The sequence below is a fragment of the Hylobates moloch genome, unplaced genomic scaffold (assembly GCF_009828535.3).
Source record: "Hylobates moloch isolate HMO894 unplaced genomic scaffold, HMol_V3 SCAFFOLD_6, whole genome shotgun sequence".
Lineage (NCBI taxonomy): Eukaryota > Metazoa > Chordata > Mammalia > Primates > Hylobatidae > Hylobates > Hylobates moloch.
The window spans coordinates 153,197,566-153,225,564 of NW_026652281.1; the positions used below are offsets into that span (position 1 = coordinate 153,197,566).

A 27,999-nucleotide genomic window follows, 5' to 3' on the forward strand; every position below is an offset into this window, starting at 1 on the left:
GCATTTTGGGAGGCCGAGGCAGGAGGACAGTTTGAGCCCAGGAGTTCAAGGCCAGCCTGGACAACAAAGTGAGACCCTGTCTCTACAAAAATAAAAATACAATATTTAGCCAGGCATAGTGATGCATGCCTGTGGTCCCAGCTACAGAGAAGGCTGAGGCAGGAGGATTGCTTGAGCCTAGGAGGTTGAGGCTATAGTGATCCATGATCACAACACTGTACTCCAGCCTGGGTGACAGAGCAAGACCGTGTCTTAAAAAAGAAAAGTGACAGTAAATCTGGTAATAAAGTCTACACCATTATTCCCTCCTAATACTCCCACCCCTGCCAAAAAATTCCTATTGAAATGGTATATGCTATCTTCCAATTCAAGATTTAGTATATTTACTTATCCCTCTCCTTGAGATCCCATTAAAAATAATAGTAAATGAATAGAGAAAGTTATGAATTCATGGCTATAAAAAAAGGGGAAGGATAGTAGATTTGAATGAAGATTAGGGAGACCTACAGAGAATGTAAGAGTGATGACTGATGAAGCTGGGCAGAAAAAGCCACATACATGTAGAGAGGCTACAGCCAAGGAAGGACGAATCTTCACTTTAGAGCACCAGAGAGGTCTTAGACTTAGAAACACAATATCTAATAGAGGGCAGGAGTCAGATGTGGGCTGTTGGATATTTATTGAAAGTTTGTGGATGGAACAGCCAACCTCTTCATTGCTGAGGGCAGAAGGATCAGTAGCTAGGTTACCTACCTTCAGGCAAAAAGTCAGAGAATTTATTGTCTAAAAAAGTTGAATGAGGCCGGGCACGGTGGCTCATGCCTGTAATCCCAGCAATTTGGGAGGCCAAGGTGGGCAGATCACCTGAGGTTGGGAATTTGAGACCAGCCTGCCCAACATGGAGAAACCCTGTCTCTACGAAAAAATACAAAATTAGCTGGGTGTGGTGGCACATGCCTGTAATCCCAGCTACTCGGAAGACTGAGGCAGGAGAATCACTTGAACCTGGGAGGTGGAGGTTGCAGTGAGCCAAGATCATGCCATTGCACTCCAGCCTGGGCAGCAAGAGCGAAACTCTGTCTCAAAAAAAAAAAAAAAAAAAAAAAACAAACGTTGACTGAACCGTCTGTGATAAACAAAGACAGCTAGTGCAGAGTTGGTGCTACAGGAAAAAGGTCTCCCACATTCTGACCTTTAAGGATCCCCATGTTTAATTGCCAACTTTTTGTCTGCTCACCTAAAGCAATTGTCTAAAACAAACTACTTAGAATTCTGTACTTAGCCAAACTATCAGTTAAGTGTGAAGATAGAATTAAGACATTTCCAGCTATGCAGGAATTTGAAAATATATCCCCATACCCTGTTTCTTAGGAGGTTACCTGAGGTAGTATATCAAAGGAATGAGGAAGTAATCAAAAAAAGTGGGGAGGCATGGGATTCAGGGAACATCAGATTTAATCCAGGAGAGTACTGAAGTCCCAAGATTACAATGAATAGCACACCTAGGAAGCAATTAGTCCAGACTGGAGTGAAATAACAGAGGGCTTTAAATAGGAACAACCTGGGAGACATCTGCAAGATGGTAGACTAGGAAGCTCCAGGCCCTTGTTACCCCATGGAGACACTGAATTAACAACCATATACAGACCAGAATATCACTGTGAGAACTCTAGAGCCGAATTAAGAAGTTTCAGTGCCCAAGCCAATGCCTAACCAAGAACATAGTCTATCAAAAGTGCTAGGAAAGTTTGTGGCATTTTGCGTGCCCGTGTCCCTCTCCCTCCCCGGCAAAGCATAGTTCAACCAGGAGAAAACCTCCCATACCTTGGCTCTTCCCTTGGGCCAGAAACAAAAGAGTGGACCATGCATGCAATGCACTGACTTGTCTAGGGGCTGCCTGGCCGCCCACCTCGGCCTCCCAAGGTGCTGGGATTACAGGCGTGAGCCACCACACCTGTCCTGGAGTGGGAGGCTGAGATGGGAGTATCACCTGAGGTCGGGAGTTCGAGGCCAGCTCAGCCAACATGGTGAAACCCCGTCTCTACTAAAAATATAAACATTAGCTGGGTGCGGTGGTGCATGCCTGCAGTCCCAGCTACTCGGGCACAAGAATTGCTTGAACCCAGAAGGTGGAGGTTGCAGTGAGCCAAAATCATGCCACTGCACTCCAGCTTGGGCAACAGAGCAAGACTCTGTCTCAAAAAATAAAACAAGTTATGGGTATACAGTATGTAAAGATCTAACTTAAGACATTGATAACATAAATTGCGGTGGAGTAGTAAAGAAGTAGAGGTTTTTGTATGCAACTGAAGTTGTTAAACTAGATTGTTATAACTTTATGTTATGTGATCTCATTGGTAACTTCAAGTAAGATATCTATAGAATATACCCAAAAGGAAATGGGAAAGAAATCAAAACATGTCACTACAAAATAAATCGGCCAGGTGCGGTGGCTCACGCTTGTAATCCCAGCACTTTGGGAGGCTGAGGCGGGCGGATCACGAGGTCAGGAGATCAAGACCACGGTGAAACCCCGTCTCTACTAAAAATACGAAAAAATTAGCCGGGCATGGTGGCGGGCGCCTGTAGTCCCAGCTACTCGGAGAGGCTGAGGCAGGAGAATGGCGTGAACCCGGGAGGCGGAGCTTGCAGTGAGCCGAGATCGCGCCACTGCACTCCAGCCTGGGCGACAGAGCGAGACGCTGTCTCAAAAAAAAAAAAAAAAATCAACAAAAAATGAAGGAAGACAGTAACAAAGGAAAGGAGGCCTGAAAAGGCTACAAGACATATAGGAAATAATTAATATGGCCATAGTAAGTTCTTCCCTGTCAGTAATTATTTTAAATGCAAATAGATTAAAGTCCCCAATTAAAAGACAGAGATTAGCTGAATGGACTGAAAACCGGGATCCAACTATATGCCATCTACAAGAGTCTCACTTTGTATCTTTTCAAATACCAAACTCTTGTGGCCAGGTGCAATGGCTCATGCCTGTAATTCCAGCACTTTGGGAGACCAATGTAGAAGGATTGCTTAAAGTCAGGAGTTCAGGACCAGCCTAGACAACATAGAAAGACTCTTGTCTCTAAAAAAGTTTTTTTAATTAGTAGGCATAGTAACACACACCTGTTGTCCCAGCTACTGTGGAGGTTGAGGTGGGAGGATCCTGTGAGCCCAGGAGTTCTAGGCTGCAGTAGGCTATCATAGTGCCACTGCACTCCAGTTGAGTGACAGAGCAAGACCCTGTCTCTAAAAAAAAAAAAAAGAAGTAAAGACTTGCTGAAAGTGAGAGGATGAGAAAAGATATTCCTCACAAATGGTAATCCAAAGAGGGCAAGGGTGGCTATACTAATATAAGACAAAAAGACTTTAAGTCAAAAACTGTTACAAGTGGCAAAGAAGGACATTATATAATAAAAGGGTCAATTCACCAAGGAGGTTTAACAATTACAAATATATATGCACTAAACATCAGACTTCCTAAATATGTAAAGCAAACACTGACAGAATTGAAAGAAGAAATAGACAACACAATAATAGTAGGAGATTCAATACCCCACTTTCAATAATGGATAAAATAACCAGACAGAAAATCAGTAAGGAAACAGAGGACTTGAACAATACTATAGGCCACTTAACCACAGACATATACAGAACATTCCACGCAACAACAGCAGAACACACATTCTTCTCAAGTGTACATGGAATTTTCTCCAGATAGACCACATGTTGGGCCACAAAACAAGACTTAAACAAAATATAAAAACATTGACATTCTACCAAGTATCTTCCAATCACAATGGGATGAAACCAGAAATCAATAGCAGAATGAAATCTGGAAAACCCACAAATATGTGGCAACTAAACAACACACAACAATGGTTCAGAGAAAAAAAATCTCATGGGAAATTTTAGAATACCTTGAGACAAATTAAAATGGAAATACAACATACAAAAACTTATGGATGCAGCAAAAGCAGCATTAAGAACTTACAGATGTAAATAAATGCTTGCATTAAAAAAGAAGAAAGATCTCAAACCAACAACCTGACTATATCTAAAGTAGGAAAAGAAGAAACTGAACCCAAAGTTAGCAGAGGAAGGTAATAGTAAAGATTAGAGCAGAGATAAATGGAGAATAGGGAAAAAATGAACAAAACTAAGATATGGGGTTTTTAAACATTGCATTTGTTTGTTTTGAGGCAGAGTCTCACTCTGTCACCCAGGCTGGAGCTCAGTAGCACAATTATAGCTTACTGAAACCTTGAACTCCTGGGCTCAAGCTATCCTCCAGCCTCAGCCTCTCAGGTAGCTGGGAGAACAAGCATGCGTCACCATACTCAGCTAATTTTTTTATTATTTTTTGTAGAGGTGGGAATCTAGCTAAGTTGCCCAGGCTGGTCTTGAACTCTTGGCCTCAAGTGATCCTCTCACCTTTGCCTCCCAGAGTACTAGGATTACAGACATGAGCCACTGCACCCAGCCACAGAGTTGGGTTTTTGAAAAGATCAAAACTGACAAACTCTTAACTAGATTAAAAAAGAGAGAAGATTCAAATTACTAAAATCAGCACTGATAGCTCAGTGATAGAATTTTTAAAAATTACTAAAATCTGAAATGAAAGAGGGGGAATTACAACCAGTGCCACAGAAATAAAAAGGATTATAAGAGAATACTACCAACAATTATACCCCCAATAAACTGGATAACCTAGAATAAATGGAGTAATTCCTAGAAACCTACCAAGATTGACTCGTGAAGAAATTTAAAAAATCTGAACAGAACAATAACTAGTAAGGAGATAGAATCAGTAATCAAAAACCTTTCAACAAAAAAGCCTAGAACAAGGTGGCTTCACTAGTAAATTTGGCCAAACATTTAAATAAAAACACCAATCCTCCTCAGATTTTTCCAAAAAACAGAAGGAGAGATAACTTATTTCAGCTTATTCTATGAGGCCAGCATTACCCTGTGATATGGTTTGGCTGTGTCCCCACCCAAATCTCATCTTGAGTTGTAGCTCCCATAATTCCCACGTGTTATGGGAGGGACCTGGTGGGAGGTAATTGAATCATTGGGGTGGGTTTTCCTGTGCTGTTCTCATAACAGTGAATAAATCTCATGAGATCTGATGGTTTTATAAAGGGGAGTTCCCCTACACAAGCTCTCTTGCCTACTGCCATGTAAGACATGACTTTGCTCCTCATTTGCCATTTGCCATGATTGTGAGGCCTCCCCAGCCATGTGGAACTGTAAGTCAACTAAACCTTTTTCCTTTATAAATTACCCAGTCTAGGGTATGTCTTTATTAGTAGCATGATACACCCTAATATCAAAGCCAGATCAAAAAAACTACAAGCAGCTGGGTGCAGTGGCTCATGTCTGCAATCCCAGCACTTTGGGAGGCCAAGGTGGGCGGATTGCTTGAGGCCAGGAGTTCAAGACCAGCATGGCCAATGTGGCGAAACCCCATCTCTGCTAAAGATAACAAAGATTAACCGAGTATGGTGGCACGCACCTGAAATCTCAACTACTGGCGAGGCTGAGGCAGGAGAATCGCCTGAACCTGGGAGGCAGGGGTTGCAGTAAGCCAAGATGGTGCCACTGCACTCCACCCTGGGCGATAGAGTGAGACTCTGTCTCAAAAAAAAAAAAAAAAAAAAAGGAAAAGTAGAAAACTACAATAAAACTGCTAACCAATATACCTGATAAATGTTGATGAAGAAATCCTCAACAAAATACTAACAAACTAAAATTCAACAGCACATTAAAAGGATATGCAGTCATCCCTTGGTTGACTACATGGGGGGACTGGTTCCAGGACCTCTCTTGGATACCAAAATTTGCATTTGCTTCCTGACAACTGTGGGGTAACATTCTCTACACCAAACGTCTCAAACTCAACTGTCTACAAGAGCCAAGTAAGTGCCCTAATGAGTGAAGTCGGCCAGGCAGGAACTGAGAATTACAGAAGGGAGGCGTCCACCGTCACCCTTGCTTGGAATGCAGCCCTCCAAGACCTGGTCTTACTATTTTTAAGAGAGCTGATGATCCAACTTTCTTTTTTTTTTTAATTCATAGTTTTTTTATGTTTTTCGCATCTTTATTTTTATGTGTTTATTTTTATTTCTATAGGTTTTGGGGGAACAGATGGTGTTTGGGTACATGGGTAAGTTCTCCAGTGGTGATTACTAAGATTTTGGGGCACCCATCACCCTAGCAGTGTACACTGTACCCAATGTGCAGTCTTTTATCCCTCGCCCACCTCCCACCCTTCCCCCTAAGTCCCCAAAGTCCACTGTATCATTCTTATGCCTTTGCATGCTCATAGCTGAGCTCCCACTTATATGTGAGAATATACATTTGGTTTTTCATTCCTGAGTTACTTAGAATAATGAAATCCCCACACACCTAGGTTCAGGGCTCCTCCCCAGGGAACTTCTGAGGTATGGGGAGTCACAGGAGAGAAGTTAGGAAACTCTGGCCTCCATCCCATCCCTGTAGCAGCCAAAGTTCTTAGGGATTTAGAGGCGATTTTCTTTTGTCCTTTCTAAGAATTGACATCATTGGTCTCATCTTGACTTGCTTCAAGCCCTACTGATGAACCTTTGACAGAGTCATCCCCCGAATCTGACTCTTCTCCATTTTTCCAGAAAAGGGATTAGATAGGAAAGCCACATATCCAGGGGCCTGCAGCCTGTGACTTCAGAACTGGAAGTCTAAACCCTACAGCCCCTTCTTCTTCTGAGCCACCTACTATTGTTGCAGAATTGTGTGACTGAGTGTTGTCTCCTTAAAACAACTGTAAACTCTGAGTGCAAGGATTGTATTAGAGTAAAGCTATGCTGCTATAACAAATAGTCCCTACATGCAAAGGTTCAATACAGTAGATGTTTATTTCCTGCCTACAAGGCAGTCTTCAGCATGTGTATGTTCATGTGGTCATTCAGGGATCCAGGCTCCTTGTGTTTTCTGGCTCCACCTCACCCTAGTTCCTAATCATCATCCACATCCAGCTGATGGAAGGGAAAATAGCATGAGGTGTGTTCCCAGGAGGCTTTGCATGGGTTAGACCTAGAGGGCAAACACATCACGTCTGCTCATGTTCCATCTGGAAAAACATATTTGAGTTGCCACAGCAAATTGCAAGTGAGAATGAGAGATGGAGTTCCCTGTGTCTCCAAGAAGGGTATGACTTTGGCAGAGCAGCTCTTCTGTTCCCTGACTTCTCTTTCTCCCCAGAACCCAGCACTGAGAGGGACCATCAGAGGATGTTCCATGAGAACTTGGTGAGGGTTGTGGAGAGGTTGGCTGCTGCTTCTCCATCTTCATACAGATGTCCAGACAGGGGACCAGAGGTCTCAGGGCTGAGCTCTACCTGGAAGCCCCTCACGTCTGTAGCCATCAAACCTCCAGATAAGACAAGCCCTGAAGCATTTTGGTTGCATCAGAAAACAGATGGAAGGCCGGTCTTCACAGATGGATACACCTCATCCTAGCTTCCACCAACAGAGGTTGCATCTGTGCAGAAATTCATCCCAGAGCACCAGGCAGGTGGGTGTCAACTCCTGCTGAGATTTCGCTGTATCAGGAAATTCATGCATCTGGTGCAACTGTCCCGGAGTGGCTCTGACAGTCCAGGCCTGGGCAATGGAGACACTGATGACAGCCTTGAGCAGAGTGGTTTTAGTAGAAGTGGCAGAGACAAAAGCCAGGCTAGAGGAGTTTAAGGAGGGAACAGAGGTAAATAAGCTAGAAATGAACTTTTCCAGTCACTTGGAAAAAATAAGACCAAAGATGATTATGCACATCACAACTGATACACACACAGCCCAGGGCCAGGTTCCCTCCTCTCTGGAACCCCTGATTCCTGCTGGTGCTGTTTTATCTCCCCAGGTAGCCACCGTGTCTTTATCTCCCTCCAGAGAAGCAGCGTGCTCCAGACTCTGGTGCACTGGAGGCAGGAGACAGCTGCAGGTGGTGGTGTGCTCTGGAAGAGTAGAAACAGAGACCCCTCATAGATACCCTGTCTTCAAAATAGACCTAGGCTCTTCACCCCACCACCCCTGCCACCACCCCACCCAAGCCACTGCAGTGTCTTGCCCAGACAAGGGGCATAGCCAACTAACTGATCCCTCAGATCTTGCCCCGGTCCCCCTAACTCTTTATATGGCAGCTTTCTCCATCTTAGCACTTTGGGAGGCCGAGACAGGTGGACTGCCTAAGCTCAGGAGTTCGAGACCAGCCTGGGCAACATGGTGAAGTCCAGTCTGTATTAAAACTATAAAAAATTAGCTGGGCATGGTGGTGCGCACCTCTAATCCCAACTACTGTGGAGGCTGAGGCATGAGAATCGCTTGAACCTGGGAGGCAGAGGATGCAGTGAGCCGAGATGGTGCCACTTCACTCCAGCCTGGACAACAGAGCAAGACTCTGTCTAAAACAACAACAAAAAAAAAAAACAAAGAAGGAAGGGAGGGAGGGAGGGAAAGAAAAAGAAAGGAAAGAAGGAAGGAAGGAAAGAAAGAAAAACACTATAACAGAGACGATGAAGGCCTTTGATGGGACCATCAGTAGACTGGACATAAATGAGGAAAAAAATCAGCCTGAAGATATGTTAATAGAACCTTCCCAAACTGTAATGCAAAGAAAAAAATGGGGAAAAAAAATTATACAAGAACTGTGGGACATTTTCAAAAGGTATTGTATATGCACAATTGAAACACCACAAGGAGAAGAAAGGGAGAACAGAGCAGAAGAATCGTGAAAGTTATAATGGCTCCCAATTTTCCAAAAGTAAAGGCAGACACCAAGCCACAGATCCAGGAAGCTGAGAGAACACCAAGTAGGATAAATACTTAAAAAAAAAAAAAATCAACACCTACATATATTCAAACTGTAGAAAACCAAAGACAAACACAAAATCTTCAAAGAAGCCATAGAAAAAAACCCAGCTTGCTTATATAGGAAACGAATAAGAATTACAGCCTTCTTGTCAGACACCACGCAAGCAAGAAGAGAAAAGGGTGAAATATTTAAAGTGTTGAAAGAGAAAACTGGCCGGGCGCAGTGGCTCACGCCTGTAATCCCAGCACTTTGGAAGGCCCAGGTGGGCGGATCATGAGGTCAGGATTTCAAGACCATCCTGGCTAACACGGTGAAACCCCGTCTCCACTAAAAATACAAAAAATTAGCCAGGCGTGGTGGCAGATGCCTGTAGTCCCAGTTACTCAGGAGGCTGAGGCAGGAGAGTGGCGTGAACCCAGGAGGTGGAGCTTGCAGTGAGCCGAGATCGCACCATTGCACTCCAGCTTGGGCGAAAAACAAAACCCCCCCCCAAAAAAAAAAAAAAAAAAAAAAAAGAAAATCCCATCAACCTAGATTTCTATATCCAGCAAAAGTATCCTTCAAAAGTGAAGAAAACATTGTGTATGTAAAGGCTACAGAATGGTGGATTTTATGATGGTTTAAAAATGGTGACATCCATGTTATAGAAATTTTTTGCTCTCACGAAAAGAATGAAAGAGAAACAAAAACTTTTTGAGGGCCAGGCACAGTGGCTCACACCTGTAATCTCAGCACTTTGAGAGGCCAAGGCAGGAAGATCGCTTGAGCCCAGGAGTTTGAGACAAGCCTGGGTGACATAGTGAGACCCCAGCTTTACAAAAAAATTAAAAATTAGCTGAGTGTGGTGGCATGGTCCTGTAGTCCCAGCTACTTGGGAGGCTGAAGTGGGATCCTTTGAGCCTGAGAGGTCGAGGCTGCAGTGAACCATGTTTGGCCACTGCACTGCAGCCTGGGTGACAGTCAAGACCCTGTTTCAAAAAAAAAAAAAAAACTTTCTCAGACAAGCCAAAAAATGAGAGTTACTGCCAGCCAATCTGCCCTACAAAAACAGCTCTTAAGGGAGAAGGGAAGAGATATAGGTTAGAAACTCAGATCCACATAAAGAAAGGAAGTGTCAGGAAAGGAGTACATGAAGACAATAGAAAATCTTTTACATTTCCTATTCTTAGTTGATCTAGTAGGTAAATGCCTGATTAAAGTAATAATAGCAACATTGTGTTGGGGTCCATAGTAAAGGATAGGTGAAATCAAGAATAGCACTCGTACAAGGGTGAGGAGAGAGGAACTGGGAATACTCTGCTAGAAAACACCAGCACTGCCCATGAGGCAGTAAAGTGCAATTTGAAAGTGGATGTTGATTAGTTGCAAAGCTATATTGCGAACTCTAGGGCAATGAATTAAAATGTTTTGAAAGAAGTATAATTATAATGCTAGAAAGTAAAAAGAGTGGAATCATGTAAAATTCTCAGTTAAACCAGAAAAGACAGAAAAAGAAGGGAAGGTAAGAAAAACAAGGACAAGTGCACCTGCTAGAAAATAGCTGCAGACATGGTAGATATTAATCCAACTATCTCAATAATCACTTTAAATGTGAATGGCGCTAAAAATACCAACTAAAACACAAAGACTGCCAGTAGATTAAGAAAAAAAAAGACCCAATGATATGTTGTCTGTAAAAAAAAAACCCATTTTAAATATAAAGACACAAATAGTATAAAAATAAAGGTATGAAGAAAGATATACCATGTTAATACTAATCAAAAGAAAACTGGAGTAGCAGTATTGATATCAGATAAGGCAAACTTCAGAGGGAGAAAAATGATCAGGGATAAAGAGGGCCATTATATAATAAGAGGGTCAATACTCCAAGAAGACGTTGTTAAATCCTTAATGTGTATGCACCTAACAACAGAGCATCAACGTGTGTGAAGCAAAAACTAATAGAATTGCAAGAGAAATAGACAAGTCCACTATTATAGTTGGAGACTTCAACACTCTTCTATCAGTAATTGACACATTTAGCAGGCAAAAAAATCAGTAAGAATATAGCTGAACTGGACAATACTGTCAAGCCACTGAATCTAATTGACATTTATAGTATACTTCATTCGATAGCAACAGAGTACATATTCTTCTCAAGCTCACATGAAACATTCACCAAGATAGACTACATACTTGGCCTTAAGATACACCTTACAAATTTCAAAGAATACAAACCATATAAAGTGTGCTCTCAGAGGAAATTAAACAAAATCAAAAACAGAAAGGTAGATGGGAAATCTCAAAATAACTGGAGATTAAACAAAACACTTCTAGATACCACATGGGTCAAAGAAGAAGTCTGAACAGAAATTTTAAAATATTTTGAACTAAATAAAAATGAAAATACAATGTATCAAAATTTATAGGAAGCAGTGAAAGTAGTGCTTGGAGATAAATTATAATATTGAATGCATATATTAGAAGAGATTAGAAAGATTTAAAATTCATAATCCAAGTTTCCATCTTAGGAAACTAGAGAAGAAAGATCAATGTAAGCCTAAAGCAAGCAAAAGGACAGAAATAAAAATTATAGTAGAAATCAATAAAATAGGAAACAAGAAACCGATAGAAAAATTCAAAGTAAAAATGTGCTAATTTGTGCAGCAGCAATAGAAAAAAAAAATAAAAACAGTACTTTGACAGGTCAGTAAAATTTGTAAACCTCTAGCTAAGCTAACTAAGAAAAAAAGAGAAAACACAAATTGCTGATAACAGAAATGAGAAAGAGGTCATCACTATTGATCCTAAGGACATTAAAAAGATAACAAAAGAATATTATGAGCAACTCTGTACCCACAGATTTGATAGCTTAGGTGAAACAGATCAATTTCTTGAAAGACACAAACAACCAAAACTCACACAGGGAAAATAGATGATCTGAATAGGCCTATATCTATTATGGAAATTGACGAATTATGGAAATCAATAAACAACCTTGCAAACAAGAAAGCACCAGACCCAGTGGTTTTGTTGTCAAATCTAGCGAACATTATGGAAGAAATGGTACCAATTCTCTACATTCTCTTCCCAAAAAATAGAAGTGAAGGGAATACTTCCTAACTCATTTCATGAAGTTAGCATTTCCTGTATCAAAATCAGACAACGTTGGAAGAAAGGAAAACTACAGACCAATACCTCTCATGAACATAGATCAGCGGTGTCCAACCTTTTTGGCAACAGGGACCAGTTTCATGAAAGATAATTTTTCCATGGGACATGGCGGGTGGGGCAGATGGTTTCGGGATGAAACTGTTGCACCTCAGACCATCAGGCATTAGTTAGATTCTCATAAGGAGCTTGCAACCTAGATCCCTCATATGTGCTGTTCACAATAGGGTTCACACTCCTGAGAATCTAATGCTGTTGCTGATCTGACTAGAGGCAGAGCTCAGGTGGCAATCCTGGCTCACCTCCTGCTATGTGCCCTGATACTGACTGTTACTAGTCCCAGGCCTGGGGGTTAGGGATCCCTGATATAGATGCAACTATTAGCAAAATATTAGCACATTGAATTTATGAATAAATGTGAATCTGTGAATACACCACAATTTAACAGGATTTATTTCATATGTGCAAAACAGGTTTCACATTTAAAAAACCAACATAGGCCAGGTGTGGTGGCTCACGCTTGTAATTTTAACACTTTGGGGGGCCAAGATGGGCAGATCACCTGAGGTGAGGAGTTCAAGACCAGCCTGGCCAACAAGGCGAAACCCTGTCCCTAAATACTAAAAATACAAAAATTAGCTGGGCTTGGCGGTGCACGCCTGTAGTCCCATATACTCGGGAGGCTGAGGCAGAAGAATCACTTGAACCCGGGAGGCAGAGGTTGCAGTGAGCTGAGATTGCGCCACTGCACTCCAGCCTGGGCGACAGAGCGAGACTCCATCTCAAAAGAAAAAAAAAATTACTGTGCCTAATAGCTCCCTCAGCTACAATCCACTGCTGTTACACTGGAGCCCCGTGGATGTAGTGGCAAGATTTAGGAAATGGGGAAGCACGTTTCTAATTTTATGATTAAATCTTGGTCTTTTAGTGCATCCGTATCCTTGGTGTCTTCACAGGTGTCTTAGCTTTGTCCCACCTCCTTATGTGAGACAGGAAGGCTAGAGGCGGCTGGAGCTGGGTGACTGTTGTAGGGCCTCAGTAAGACAGGCTCTTTTTTCTTGTTATAGAGATCGCTCTCGGTGTTTTTATTATATTTATTTATTTAGAGACGGAGTTTTGCTCTTGTTGCCCAGGGTGGAATGCAATGGCGCGATCTCAGCTCACTGCAGCCTTCTGCCTCTAGGGTTCAAGCGATTCTCCTGCCTCAGCATCCCGAGTAGCTGGGATTACAAGTGCCCGCCACCATGCCCGGCTAATTTTTTTTATTATTTTTAGTAGAGATGGGGTTTTGCCAAGCTGTTTACATGTTGATGCTGAAACTGAAAGTTGCTTTTCTGTTTTTTTGTTTTGTAAAATATGTTCTCAAGGCATGACGGCTGAGATAGCAAAAAGGCCATGTGTCCGTCCATTTGGCCTTTTGGGAAACAGTCTGCAGTGCAGTCGACCCTCCGTGAAGGGAAGGCCTGATGGCGTCTGGTTCATCCTGCTAGGGAGGACTCCTACTGGCTCTGGGGGCTTAGCATCTCCACCCCCACTCCCCTGCCTCATTCTGGCTTCACCATCTCTCCCTTGGACTGGGCTCTCTCCTTCCTCAGACTCCACCCTGCAGTCCACCTGGGTCCCCCAAAGGATCTTTGTTATCCCCCAAAGGATCTGTGTCATAGAACACAGGTAAGTGTTCAAAAGTTCTCCCCTGGCCGGGCTCACACCCGTAATTCCAGCACTCTGGGAAGCTGAGGCGGGCAGAATGCAAACATAGTGAAACCATCTCTCTACTAAAAAAATACAAAAAATTAGCCAGGCGTGGGTCCCGCATGCCTGTAATCCCAGCTACTCCGGAAGCTGAGGCAGGAGAATCTCAAACCCAGGAGGCAGAGGTTGCAGTGAGCCGAGATCGTGCCACTGCACTCAAGCCTGGGCGACAGAGTGAGAGAGGCCCTGTCTCAAAAAGAACAACAACAAAAGATCCCCCATGCTTGAAACTCCTCAAAACCCCTGCACCCCTAGAATAAAGTACAAGTTGCTTAGTGTGGCATTCACAGATCCTCATGACTCACCCCAGCCTTCCCTCGGCTGCCCGCCTCCCCACTTCTGCACAGTATCATGGGTGTCAGGAACACTCAAGCTGCTCCTGGGTGCCTGACACACATGCTTGCTCCAGGCTCTCTGCCTTTGCACATGATGATCCCTTCCCTTTCCTGCTGACAAATTCTCCACCAGCAAGACTTTGCCTCCTTGGGGAAGCCTTCCCCAAGCACTCCACACAGCTCTCATTTACGGTGCCACACTCTGGGTCCCACTAATGCCCCATCAGTGCTCCTCAGCACCCAGCAGCAGAATCCCTGTCTTCCTCGAGGCAGCGGAGCCTGAGGCAGATCCTTTGCACCTCCACCATGGCCCTGTTTTCCTCTCAGCCCTCCCCATCTGCCCTTTCCAGCAGGGGAGAGGAGGGAGGCCTGCGGGGAAGGAACACCTGCTCATGGGCACCTGCTATACAGGGCAAAGGGGAAGAAACCTGGCTCTGAAAGTGGATTCCAGGGGTTCCCAATTCCGGCCCCCCATCCCGTACAGCTCTGGGACCTTGGGCAAGCTACTTGCCTGCCTGTGCTTTGCCTTCCTGATCTACAGCTCTTAGGTAGGGAGGCCTAAGTGAAATGCAGTGTGAAGAATTTTGTATCTGGTGAATGTTCAACAAGGGATGGTTATTATTATTGCAACCACCACCTCACTGGCCAAGCACTGCCAGGTGCTTCTACATCCTGGGTAGGTTTCGGCCACGCCCTGGCCAGCAAGGCAGGGATGTCAAGTCCATTCCACGAAGGAGGCAAGTGGGGCACTGAGGCAGCACAGGACTGCCACTTCTCCTCGCCACCCATGGCTCAGGTGTCTCCCACTCTCCTGGAGGGTAGTGGGGGCCCAGGATGCAGAGAGGGGAGCTGCAGATTTGGAATGTGTCAGGCCCAGCCTGGAGTGCCCAGCACAGCCTTGAAGATGGAGGTGGGAGCAGCACAGCCTTGAAGATGCAGGTGGGGCTGGCAGTCAAGGGAAGTAACAGGCTGCAGGGCTAGGGATGCACCTAAGCCCAGGTGTCGGCTGATCTCACAAGGCGGAGGGACCTTTGCTTTTCTTCTGCTCATTGCACTCCCCCAGTGCAGGTGGAAAGGAAGGAACCTCCATTTTCTGAGGTCTTCCTATGTGACAGGAGAGTGCAGAGCTGGGAGCTTTGATATTACACCTGTTCCCACCAACTCCCAAGAGCTGGTGTTACTTCCCGGTGTCCATGTCAGTCCAAGATGAAGCAGCTGGGATTGTCCAGGGAACTGGCACAGTCCCCTCTCCACCACCCTTGCACTAGAGTCGAGGCCTGTCTGCCCATCACAATAGTGGGTGTGGCTGAATCGATGGGCAAGGTCAATTTAGGATCACAAAGACCCTGGACTAAACACCTGAACCTGAAGCTTTACCCCAGCCCTTTCTGCTTAAATCCCTTGGCTTACACACAGGTTACACAGTGCGCAACCCACACAACTGCACACAGCAGCCCTGATCATCCTCAGAGGAGAAGTCTTTTGAACCAGAGCTGTGGATTCTACCTTCCTGAGCTCTGGGACCACAATCCCTTCCTTCAGGACTCCAGGTGTCCCGGTGTTAAAACAAACCCACATTACTGGGGCCTGACGGTCTCCTCTGCCTTCTGCCTTGCATCTTTGGCAGCCAAATGCCTTGGAGTGGCCTCCATGCAGGGTCGCTTGCCTCCCACTCTCATGGGCTCTGGGCTTCCCTCTGAGTGATTCCCCCGAGAGCACTCCCCAGTTCCATGTCTTCTCACTGCTCCTGGGCATTCGGTGACCACTGTAATCCCTCTGTGCTGAGGGAACACCACAGGGATCCTCCCACTTCTCCCCTTCTCCTCCCTGCTCAGGCCGTGACCCAAGGCACTGGCTGAGTGTCCTGCCTGCCTCTCTCCAGTCCTGTGGGTGAATCTCCTCAGCCGCTCTCCCTCCTCTGTGTCTCAATGAGGCTGGAGGAAGCTTACCCAGAGAGAGCCTGAAGGTGGTCAGAAGGGCATTCAGGGGGCTGTCAAGAAGCCTTGGCGGGGTGGAGGTGATACAGGAACCCTCACGCCTTTGGCTTCTCCTCCCCCATGGACTTGTCGTCCCAGCCCCACCCCAATTCCTGGCCAGCTTGTAACTCACCCCTCCCCTTGCTCCTCAGCCAAAAGTGACATGTGAGCGGTCCACGACACATTTTTTCTGGCCTGCCATACTTTTTTAAAGTTTCATTTAGGTGCTATCATTTAAAAAATCAGAAGATGCCACTTAAGAATCCAGCATTCTAGTTTCTTTCGAAAAATCAGAAGATCTGGCCACACTAGGCCCACATTGCGGCACAGCAACAACCAGCTAGAGCGGTGCTGGCTGTTCCCCTCTGTGGGGCTTGTGCTCTGGTTTCTGAAGTTCTAACCCTCCCAGGCCCAACTGCCACCTACGCCAGCTGCATGGCCCCTACGCTGTGTCTCTGCACGAGGCAGCCCAGCAGGAAGGAACAAAAGTGGGGTTGATGAGAGGTTGTCCTGTTCAGCCCTCCCCACTGCCCACAGGCCTTGGCACGTGAAGGAGGTCAGAGTAGGGTGAGCAGGAAGGCGGGGGGGTCCTGGACAGGACACACCCCAGCCTCTCTCTGATCACTGTGCATGGCAAGCAGCATCCCAGGCACCCCACGTGTCCTGGCCCAGCCCAAGCCTGCCTTGGCAGCCGGGTGGCTGCAATTGCGTAGCTTGCTGTCTTGGTCCTGGCCACTCCACATCCTGTCAGAGCTGGCCCGCGACCTGAGGCCTTGTCCTGAGCCTGAGCAATGTGGCCTGTAGGTACAGGCTTCCTCACTGTCCATCCAACTCAGCTGAATGTGCACCAGGGTGTGGCGGTCTTGTCACAGTCCAACATGATGTTGAGGACAGTGCAGGGGGCCCCGGCCACAGACAGGGCAGTGCGGGAAGCCACATGGTACTTCACAGTGTTCAGGCCTCCCTCCCTGTCCACCTTGAACTGCTCCTGGGGAGGAAGGGAGGAAAGAGCACGGACTCAGGGCTGCATGGGTGCCAGCTACCCACTGACCCCACACAACCTCGCCATCGGAGGTCCTGTGGTCCCCACTGGAGAGGAAGAACCCATAGCTCAAAGCAGTGAAGCCTCTTGCCCAGGGCTGCGCCCCACTAGGAAGCAGGAGAGCCAGGGTCTCCTGTTGGATGTATATGCCGCCTAGAGAAGGGGCTGTTTGAGGGTGGGATCCCTGCATCCCGGGTGTGGCTGGGATTCTGGCACCTTCAGCTATGCCTCCCCCACCCCACCCTGCCAGCCTGCATGGACCCTGAGGTCTGGGCTGACCCACAGTGCCCAGGGTGCCCACAGCAGCCACCAGAGCAGGGCACGGTGCCCAAGCAGGATGCCCATCGACTGACCTGGGCCAAGCAGGGGAGGATGGGGCCATTTGGGCCAAGGAGAACTTGGTGAAAGCCCGGGCCTGCTGGCTCCCCACATCACCACCTATCCATCCCCGATGAGGAGCCCTGCCAGCACCTGTTTTTGAGCCGCGATGCGCTTCTGGTCCCTCTTCCGCCAGGCTGGGTCATGTAGGTGGCGAAATGTCTTGTACCCAGTTGTGATTCCCGAGGGGCGGAAAAGCTAGGGAGGTCCAAGGAAGTCGGGGTCAGGCTGCCCTTCCTGGAGCCCCAGCCCTCACCACCAGCTTCCCTGCGGTCCCACAGGAAGGGGCCTGCACTCCAGGAGAGGAGACTGGGGCCCACAGAGCAAGGAGCTGGCTAGATGACCATGCAGGGCAGGGTTAGGGCAGGGATCAGAATCAGGGCCATCTCCAGACCCCAGGAGCTTCATCTGAGGAAATAGAAGAAAGTCTCAGGGCAGCCACCACAGCTGAGGTGGCGGCAGGGCCTGGGGAACCTCACCTGGAGCCCAGCTCCTTTAATGCGCCGGTAGAACTCGTCATCCTCGCGGCCCCAGCCCCAGAAGCGGTTGGACATCCCATTGCACTGACACAGAGACAAGCAGCGTCACTCGGCCCATCTTCCCGGCGCGGGGGGGGGGGCCTTTGGTCTGCTACCGCTCGGGAGTGCCTGCCCCTCTCCCCTGGCGCTTCTGAATAAGCCCCAGGTGCTTACAGGTTCCTCCACCTCTGCAATGCTGGGAGCGGCAGGAAGCAGCACATCCCAGTCCCTCTCCCGTTCTCATGGGGCTTTGAACCTGTGTGAGATGCTCACCTTCTCAAAAATGTCTGGCTGGCCAGAGGGGATCTCTTTGGGGAACTGTCAATGGGCAGAAGCGCCGGCTCCTACTTGATTTCTGCTTCCCCCATTCCCCTTTCTCCTGGTGGCCCTGCCCTCATCTCTTCCTGTGTGTGAGAGGGGTAGCAGGGTTCCATGACACCCATTCTTGGACCTGGCTCAGGGGCTTCATTTACATAAAGCTGGCTCCTGCCATGGCCTGGAGAGGAGGAGACCCAGGCCCGAGCTACGTGGTTCTTCCTGCCTGACCGTCCACCAGCCAGTGACTGGCTGAGGGGTGGGCTCAGCACTCAAGCCAGCCAATCAAGAGCCAGTGCAGCTCACTGCTGGACTCCTGCCTGAGCTACGAGGGAAGGGCCCCATCTCCCACCAGACCGGGGCCTAGATGGATACAGACTGCAGTGACAACCACCACCTTGCCAATAAACCCAGTGCAGGGAAGGACAGCTGGGAGTTGGACAGAGAAACAGGGTCCTGGTGACACTGTCTGAGAGGTGGGCAGGGTGCACCTGATCCGCCCCCTACACTCTTCAATGTTAAGGGCCACTAACCACCCAGGTTTCTGAAGCCAGCTTGCAAGCAGTTCTGCTGCTGCGGCTGACTGGCTCGCCTGCTCTTCGCACTCTGGCTCGCCTAAGTTCTCCTGCTAGGCTGGGGCAGGGCTCCATCTGCTGGGCCCCAGAGGCACTGCCCCATCCTTCCCACCACCTGCAGCCTGGAGGGAGCTCCCGGCTCTGAGCAGAGCAGGCTGTCTGGGCCTCACCAGCTGGTAGTGCTGCTTGGAGAGCAGCAGGATGCCGCCAACATAGGTCTTGTAGTGGTAGAGAGGGTGGAGCTCCGGGGAGGCCACGTGGAAGGGCCCAGCCTCAGGAAAGCCATAGTCCAGCTCCTCGTTGAGAGGGAGCAGGTCAACATCGTGCATGGCAATGTAGTCCGTGCTGTTGCTGCTCTCCAGGAAGCCCACATTGATGAGCGCCGCCCGGTTGAACCTGTGCAGGGTGGCCAAGGCTGGGCAGGGGCAGCACATGGGCTCACTGCCTGGGGCTCAGCACCCACCCGGGGGTCCCCATGGTGCCTATGCTGCCCTCTGGCCCAGCACTGACTTCACTCAGCCTGTGGGGCTGTCCCTCCACTCATCGCACAAATATTTACTAAGCACCCACTATGTGCCAGAAACCATTCAAAGCACGGGAGGTACAGCAGTGAAAAACCAGGCCCTGTTCTCAAGGAACTGAGACTCTAATAGAAGGAAACAGAAACTAACAAGCAAACACAAAGCGTGGCTGGCAGTGGTTAGTGCTGGGGGGAAAAGCAAAGCAGGCAAAGAGGGTGATCTTGCTAGGGGTGGAGGTGGCTCTTGTCCTCGATGGGGCCATCAGGGAGGGCCAGGGGAACTGAGTGACAGAAACCTGAAGGCCTGAAGAGATGACCCACCGGGCAGTGGGTGCCTAGGGCTCTGCATAGGGGAGACGGCGCTGCCACGGCAGGAGGCAGGAGCAGACAACGGGCAGCTGGGCAGGGCGAGGGTGGAGGAGGGGATATTGGGGGTGACACAGTGACTGCACAAGGCCCAAGGGCCACTGAAGGACGGGGCTTTGACTCGGGTAAGATGGGGTGCCATGGAGGCTCTGAGCAGGGTAGAGGTGTGCTGTGACTTATGCCTGGACAGGACCACCCTAGCTGTTGTGCTGGGAGAGACTGTCAGAGCAGGGGTGAAAGTAAGGAGACCAGCTGGGAGACTATGGCAGTGATTTAGGTGAGAGACCAAAAGATGAAGGTGGCCTAGCTCAGGAGGTGGCAGTGGCAACAGCGAGAAGCGGGCAGATTCTAGATGGATTTTGCTAACGAATAGGATGCGGTATATGACAGAGAAGGAGCGGCTGAGGACGACCCCCGGGCTTTTGGGCTTGAGCAATGGGAGCAAAGAGCTTCCATTCCCGTGGAGAAGAGGACAGAGCTACAGGTTTGGGGCAGGGCAGGCCACCAGCAATTCAGCTGTGATCACGGAAGCTTGCAGTAGCTCTGAGGCCACCACGTGGAGGGACTGTGTAGATGGCTGGGCTGTTGAGCCTGGAGTTCAGGAGAGAACTCCAGGGAATAGCCTCAGGAATCATCAGAGTAGAGACGTGGTTTAATGCTGGGAGATGACATGAGATGCCCCAAGGAACACCTGGAGTTAGAAAAGGGGGGGCTGCCAAAGCACCGAGTCCGGAGAAGCTGGACACAAAGACCAGGAGCTCCTCAACGGTGAGAGCTCGGGGAGACGAGCAGAAACCACAGACACAGGGGCCCAGCCAGTGCAGAGGGAGGACCAGAGGGTGCTGCCCCAAGCAGGGGCATTTTACAAAAGAAGATGCTGCTGGCAGGTCCACAGGATGAGGGCCCAGCACGGCCTCTGGACCAACAGAGTGGAGGTAGCTGGTGACCTCAGTGAGAGCTGCTCTGTGCCATGGTGGGTGCAAGAGTCTGAGCAGAAGCGGTTCAAGAGAGACGAGGGGAGAGAAAGGGAAGGAGGTCTGCCAGAAAGCAGAGAAGGGTGACAGCCTCGAGGGATGTGGGATCCAGGGAGTCTTTTTCCTTTGAGAGAGGAGCCACTTCAGGGTGTGTGTGCTCACGGGTATGCTCCAGGAGAGGAAGGCTGATTGAGAGGGAGAGGAAGGGGCCGGCTGTGGGGTGGGGGGAAACACTGAGGGATGGGGATGGTGGGAGTCAGCCCGGGCAGAAGCTGGGACAGCCTTGAGTCCCCGTGCACAGAGGCTGGCAGGTGAGTCGTGGAGGGAACTGGGGAAAGTTCTCTTCCATTTCATTCTGTTTTCTGAAATTGGAAGCAAAGTCATCAGCTAAGAGTGAGGACGGGGGATGAGTGAGGAGAACAGATGGTTTTAAAGGCTGCAGTGGACAGACCAGAGGAAAGTAAGGCTCCCGGCAGGGCAGAGGGCCTTCCTCGCAGGGGGATCATGGGCGTGGGGACAGCAGCGTGGCCGCCTCACATGTCGTCTTTTCTCTCCATACCCTCCAGTGCCCAGGCACAGGTGTGGAGCAGACAGCTGGAGTAAATCAGGCTGGGATTACGCCAGCAGCAAGGGGCCAGAGGCTTAAGGGAGTGTGCCAGAGAGGATTTTAATGGCGGACCTTCGACTCCAGGTTGGGTAAGGAGGAAGTAAAGACAAGAAGGGTGGCAGGGAAAAGGTGGGGGGATCTGGGGATCCGGATCCAGGGGACTTGAAAAGGTGGGAAGATCAGGCTGGTGGGGCTGAGAATCCATCTTCCAGTGGGAGTTACCTAGAGGGAAAGGAGGTGGGGGCTGGTGGGTGAGATCTCAGGCTGTGGTCATGGAAGGGAGCAGTTTTTGGTAAGGGCGGGGATTTTAGGATAACGCCAGACTGTGGGCAACTTTAAAGCCGTGGCCTTGACCCTCCCTTTCCCTAATCACCAGGCCAGTCCCCAGGGAGTCCTGTCTGGACTTCCTCACAGCACCTCTCTCTACCCACTCCCCACCATGCCATCAAGCCACTGTCATCGCAGACCACAGCAGTGACCACCTAACTGGTCTCCCTGCTTCTCCTCTTGCCCTGGTATAATCTGTTCCACATACAGCAGCCACAGTGAGCTTTTCAAAATGGAAATTAGATCAAGGCCCTCTCCAAAGATTCCTGTCACACCCAATGAGAGGGGTCTGCCACCTCCCGCCCTCCTGCCCCTGCCCCTGCCCCAGGTGGCCTCTCACAGGCCCTGAGAAGCCTGAGCCTAGGAAAGGGGTGCCGAGAGGGGAGAGGGTGGGGGCAGGCGCTACCTGAAGTGGTCCACCTGGTTGAGCACGTAGATGTGGTGGTGGATCTTCTTCCTGCTCAGGAAGCGGTGCATGTGGGGCACAAAGACCAGGAGCTCCTCAAAGCGTTCGCGGAAGGGCACCAGCACTGCCAGGCGGTGGGGGCCCCAGGATGCATCTTCTTCCCAGTGCTCAGGGGGCGGCTCTGGGGGGCAGGCCCGGGTAGGGCCCGAGGTCTCCTGCCCTTGTCCCCTGACTGCCCGGGCCACGTCACCAGAGCAGCTGAGCTGCAGCCAGAGTAGGGAGAAGAAGCCCAGTGAGAGACAGGCCACGAAGAGGTGGAAGACGGAACATTTCCGAGGGAGGCCGCCGGAGAGCAACCTGGACCTGGGACAAGAGCAGGACAGGGTCAGAAGGGCAGGGCAGGGCTGGCCCTCTGACGGACCCTTTCTCTGGCCTCCCCACGAGGAGGCTGCACATAACTGGTCTACCCCAAGCACCTGGGAATTAGTACAAAAGCAACTTTAATGTTTTTGCTCATGCCACCACCATGCATCAGAATCCTGCTTACCTCTCTAGACCCAACCCATGCCACCCGCTCTTGGGAAGCCCTCTGAACCACTCCCAGTTCACAGAGCTGCCCCACCTCCTCAGTGCTCTCTTCCTTTCTGTGACTGAGTTCTGGTCAGAGCTGCTCAGGGCAAGGATGAGGAGGCGCCTGTCACTTGTATGCGCTCCTCCCCACGACAGTGGCTCAATGTCCTGAGCCAATGACAGGAGTCCCCACCTTAGAGATGCAACCCACTGCTTTCCAAACCCACTCCCCTACAGATCCACCCCAGCAGAAACCGTGGCTCCATCCTGCTTCCAAGAATGACCAAAAGGCCACCCAGACACGGGTGTGTGCTGGCATTAGTCCAAGTAAAATGACCAATATTTACTCTGGGAAGATCAGACGTGCCCCCAAAGCAATGCAAAGCCCAAACTGTCAGTGGCAGTTCACTGAACGAGCCTCAAACCTTTAGTCCAAGAGGCAGCTCATGTGATAAAAGATGGGAGACGGAGAGGGAAAGAAAGATGAGGGCTGGGTACAGCACAGGCACTGATTTCAGAAACTGGAAAAACAGCTGAACATCATAGACACTGGGGTGATGCCAGGAGACAGCCTTTTCGTTAGCAAATACAAAGAAACAGAATTCACCAGATTCCTTTGCCCTTCCTCTGGAAGTTCCTGAGTATGCTGAGACAGGAGCTGAGGAATCCATGAAGGGGGAAGCTTCCTCGGTACTCCCCCTACCTTCTCCCCAAAGTAATCTGCAAAGGAATCCACTTCACAATCTTAAGAGTCAGCGATTAGCTATCAGGTCTTATAAATTCTATCTCCTGGCCGGGCATGGTGGCTCATGCCTGTAATCCCAGCACTTTGGGAGGCCGAGGTGGGTGCATCACGAGATCAGGAGCTCAAGACCAGCCTGGCAAATATGGTAACACCCCATTTCTACTAAAAATACAAAAATTAGCTGGGTGTGGTGGTGCACGCCTGTAGTCCCAGCTACTTGGGAGGCTGAGGCAGAAGAATAGCTTGAATCTGGGAGGCGGAGGTTGCAGTGAGCTGAGATCACACCACTGCACTCCAGCCTGGGCAACAGAGCGAGACTCCATCTCATAAATAAATAAATTCTATCTCCTAAGTCCCCCTCTGATCCTTCCTCACTCATCTGTTCCTTGCTCTGCTCAGACCCCTTCAATCTTCTGAATGACCCTCCTCTGTTTGCCAGACAAAGGCCAAGCCCTTTGGCCTGACAGTCAAAGCCCTCCATGACCTGGCCCCAACTCCAGGTGCTCCCAAGCCTTCACCCCATGTTCTCATGCTGGGCGCCTCGGAGCTTCTCCACTTGATATATTCCCTCTTGCTGCAGCCCTCACACAGCCTGCTCCTTCTGCCTGAAGTGTCCTTCTTTATCTGCCTGAGGACCCCTGTTGATCCTTCAGAGCCAAACTCCAATGTCATGGCCAGCACTGCCCCCTGCCCCCATAGCGCTCCCACTGTTGTATTCCCATGGCATCTTCCTTCCCACTTGTTTATAATGCCTTGTGTCCCTGCTTCTCAGGCCGTGTCAGATTCTCATCTGTGGCCCCAGCACAGCAAGCACAGGCCAGACAGCAGAGAGCTTGCCAAGTGGGTTACAGAAAGGGTTAAAGCAGTCAAGGCATGCCTTAAGTCACACGCTAAAGCCAGACCAACTCCTCCCTTTTTCTAGAGAAACTGCCAACCTGGAAGCCAGTAGCCTTGAAGCCAGGCCCAGGTTCCACACGCAGCTGAGAGGTGGCCTGGTAGGATACCCCCCAGGCTTCTGACTTACCCCCCAGTATCCCGTGGTGGTGGATTCGGCTGGGGAGGAGCACAGCCCAGTCCTGAGAGTGGTCTGGGAAGGCTGGAACCTCTACAGATTCTCCCTTGCCCTCTGGGCTTTTTCTGGGGACAGGGTAGAGACTGGAGAGATGGATATGGGGTGATATCCCACCTTCAGGAGAAGAAGCAGTGACTATTATCCAGGGGAACAGCATGGACTGGGTACTCCGCGCACTTCCTCCACACGCTATTCCCTTGGCCCTGCTCCCCTCTCCTATGAGGAGCACATCCCCATGGGCATCACCCTGTGCTCTAAGAGCACAAACCGCTGAGCAACTGAATTGAACCCAGAGTCCCAACTCCTCAGGACAGTGGACACTGAGAACAATTGCTCCTGGTGCTCCCAGGTGGCAAGCCAGATTTGCAGTCCCAGCGACTCCCAGGCCCAGGCCACCCTGGCTCTGAGGGGCAGGCCAGAAGCAGCTTTGTCTCCCTCATCAATCACTGCCCGAGGCTATTAAGAGGCAGATTCAAACCCAGGCAGGCTGGCTCCAGAGCCTACACTAGATAGCTACACTAGTCTGCATCAGTTGCGTGGATCTTTGCACCACCCGTGTCAAAAGCACAGAATTGACATCAGTAAATTTCTCTGCAAACAGCTATGGAAAGGGATCAGGAAATAGAAAAGCTCCTCTATTACCTTTCCTTTCTTGTCTCATACAAACCTTCATACTACAAGGTTTGAATCCTCAGCTGCTCTGGTTACAGCTCCTCAAAACTGCAAAGGTAACTGGAAGACAACTGGCATCTCCTCTTGTGCTAGGCAGTGCCATGGTCTTTACATGTATGCTGTCCTTTAATCCTCACACAGCCCTGCAGAGTCAGTACTGTGATAACTGTCTCAGCGATGGAAAGGCTGCGGTCAGAAAGATGCAGGGGTCTCTGCTCACATAATTAAGGAGGACTCCTGCCCAGGTTGAACTCTAGTCCACGCTATTATATTCCTGTCTTCTCCTTTCAACACCAAGTCTGAAAAATCCCCAGAAGTACAAGTCGTGGCCACTAAATTCCAGAATCTTATGGCACCTGACGGACTTAAGAAACACGAAGGAAATGAGGTGTCATTCACCAGGAGGAGATCCAGTCATGTGTTCTGTGAGAAGACTTACAGGGACACATCTCAAGTGCCCCCCAAATGGAGGCAGTCAAATCGCTTTCCCCATTCTGCTTTAGTGAGAAACAAAATTAGCTAAGGTGTGGGCCAAGCTCACATCTTTCACGTAGGGCCAATACAGCTGCACAGGAAATGGACTAATGCGTGTATAAGGAGTGTCTAGTACGTGCCAGGCAGTGACCAGCCAGGCAGAGCACGGAGCTTCTGTCTGGTGGGTTCTGCTGGTGGCCTGCGAAGGATGGGGGGAAAGTGTTAAGGAGGAAGGGTAGGGTCTGAGGTATATGGATGTGATGAGGAAGGCAGAGACCAGAGAAACGGAATACGTGCCCTCAGGCATCAGAGACAAATTGAGAAACACAAATCCATGGTGAGAGGTCAGCGGAGTCAGAGACCCGCAAGCAGACAGAGGGAGGCCGGTGGAGAAACACAGACACAACGAAACACAGAACGAGAGAGACTAGCAAAGAGGGGATCAGAAACTCACAAAGGGAAGTCAATGGAGAAATACGGACCCACGGGCGGGGGGGAAGGTGCTGGGGGAAGAACGAGTGCCGCGGAAAGGGAGAGAGGGGGCGGGGAGTGGCGGAGCGCGGGAGAGGCAGAGACCCACACGGACAGAAACCGGAACAGAGCGCCAGGGACCCACAGGGAGAACCACACGCCGTCACAGAGACCCGCAAACATGGAGACGTGATGGCCTCGGGTTCCCAGATTCCGCGGGCAGCCGAGAAAGGAGCGGCGCCCGGGAGGACGGGGCCCGGGCCGACCGCCGCCGCTCACCTGCCGTCCTCCCAGGGCAGCTGCGCCGCTTTCCTCCGCGAAGGGAACATCGTGCGGAGAGGCGGCGGCGCATGGGGCAGGCACTCGCAGCCCGGCCGGCCCGGCCTCCCGGGCCTACGCGGCGCCTCCGCCTCCCGCTCCGCCCAGGCCTGTCCGCCCCGCCCCCCGGTCCGCCGGGTCCGCCGCTCCGGCCGCGCCGCCAGCTCCCGGAGCCGCCGCCTCCAAGGTTCTGCTTGCGAGCAGCGCGGGCGCGCCTCCCTCTCTGGGCGGCTCCTTCCTAGCCGCCCCGGGACCCGCCTGACAGCCCGAGAAACTGAAGTCCAGAGGCCCAGGACCTCCCAACAAATCACTGGGCTGGGACTGGACCTAAGAGTCCAGACTCCCAAGCCAGCGCTCGGGGAGAATCTGCGTCTCCGTCCTCTTCCCCAGGGGAGGCGGGAGCGTCCCGGGGTCCCCGTCTCGGCCCAGGCGGCGCGTTCTCCGCGCAAGCTTGGAGGGGCAAAGCCAAGCTCACGGCTCGGCGCTGAGTTCAGCTGACAGCCCGCGCAGGCGTTAGGAGCCGAGCTCTGAAGACAAGTTGACTGAATTTGAAACCCAACTCTGCTCACGCCTGTAATCCCAGCACTTTGGGAGGCCGAGGCGGGCGGATCACGAGGTCAGGAGATCGAGACCATCCTGGCTAACACGGTGAAACCCCGTCTCTACTAAAAACACAAAAAATTAGCCGGGCGTGGTGGCGGGTGCCGTAGTCCCAGCTACTCGGGAGGCTGAGGAAGGAGAATGGTGTGAACCCGGGAGGCGGAGCTTGCAGTGAGTCGAGATGGCGCCACTGCACTCCAGCCTGGGCGACAGAGCGAGACTCCGTCAAAAAAAAGAAAAGAAAAAGAAACTCGACTCTTCCAATTCAGCTGTGTTTTGACCAAGCCACATCTCTGCATCTGTTTCCTCACCTGGGTATATCAATGGCTCCTATTCTATATGGTAGCTGTGGGGATTCAAGGAGAAAGTGCAAACACTTGTGCAGCGCGAGGCACACAGTTCAACGCCATATAAATGATAGCTGTCATTCAGGAAAAGGGTACTTTGGTGGAGCTGAGAACTGAAGAAGGGAATAGGAGACTGAGTTCCCATATCTGCCCCGTCAGCGTGGGAATTTAACCATCCCCCTCACCCCCAGCCCCCCCACCCCTCCTGCTAGCCTCCTACCTGGGGAAAGAAAGCGGCAGTTGTTAGACTTGACCTCCTCTGCTCTTCCAGGCAAACTTTAAGTTTCCTAATAGATAGCAAACATCTATTAAGTTCTTATTATGTGCCAGTCATTGTTAATAGTTCTTACTACATGAGGGTTATCTCACGTAGCCCTTGTCGGTAGGTGCTTATCCCCAAGTTAAAGTTGAGGGAACTGAGGCACAGAGAGGCAAATCAGGTAGTTTGGTTGCACAATCTATGGGTTTGGGGTTTTTGGTTTTTTTCCCCACAATCTATGAGCTTAATCACTCTGCTTCAGAGATAACTTCACCATGGGTGGGAAATGAATCATTCCCAGTAACCCCTTTACCCCGTAAACCTGGAAGTATATAATCCACCCATTCCCCTTCCTGTTGACTCCCCCAGGGCACTGCATCCTA

The 27,999-nt window shown here is 49.9% G+C and overlaps 1 protein-coding gene across 3 annotated transcripts; it reads right to left on the reverse strand.

The window, feature by feature from the left end:
• Window positions 1–6,304: 6,304 nt before the first annotated feature.
• Window positions 6,305–26,525, reverse strand: B4GALT7 (beta-1,4-galactosyltransferase 7). 3 transcript variants are annotated; one of them, XR_009213906.1, is made up of 7 exons: window positions 26,372–26,525; window positions 22,089–22,451; window positions 19,059–19,284; window positions 17,960–18,043; window positions 17,574–17,678; window positions 15,233–17,048; window positions 7,901–7,990 (listed from the first exon to the last, which is right to left on the reverse strand). XR_009213906.1 is itself a non-coding variant. In XM_058440159.1 (6 exons), the coding sequence occupies exons 1-6, from the start codon at window positions 26,419–26,421 to the stop codon at window positions 7,687–7,689; spliced, it is 858 nt and encodes a 285-aa protein (XP_058296142.1). In that variant the 5' UTR covers window positions 26,422–26,525; the 3' UTR covers window positions 6,305–7,686. The 3 variants fall into 3 exon arrangements, 2 of the variants coding, with proteins under 2 accessions (XP_058296142.1, XP_032014563.1); XM_058440159.1 differs by lacking the exons at window positions 7,901–7,990; window positions 15,233–17,048 and adding an exon at window positions 6,305–7,716; XM_032158672.2 differs by lacking the exon at window positions 7,901–7,990 and having other exon boundaries at window positions 15,001–17,048.
• Between the last annotated feature and the right edge of the window lie 1,474 nt (window positions 26,526–27,999).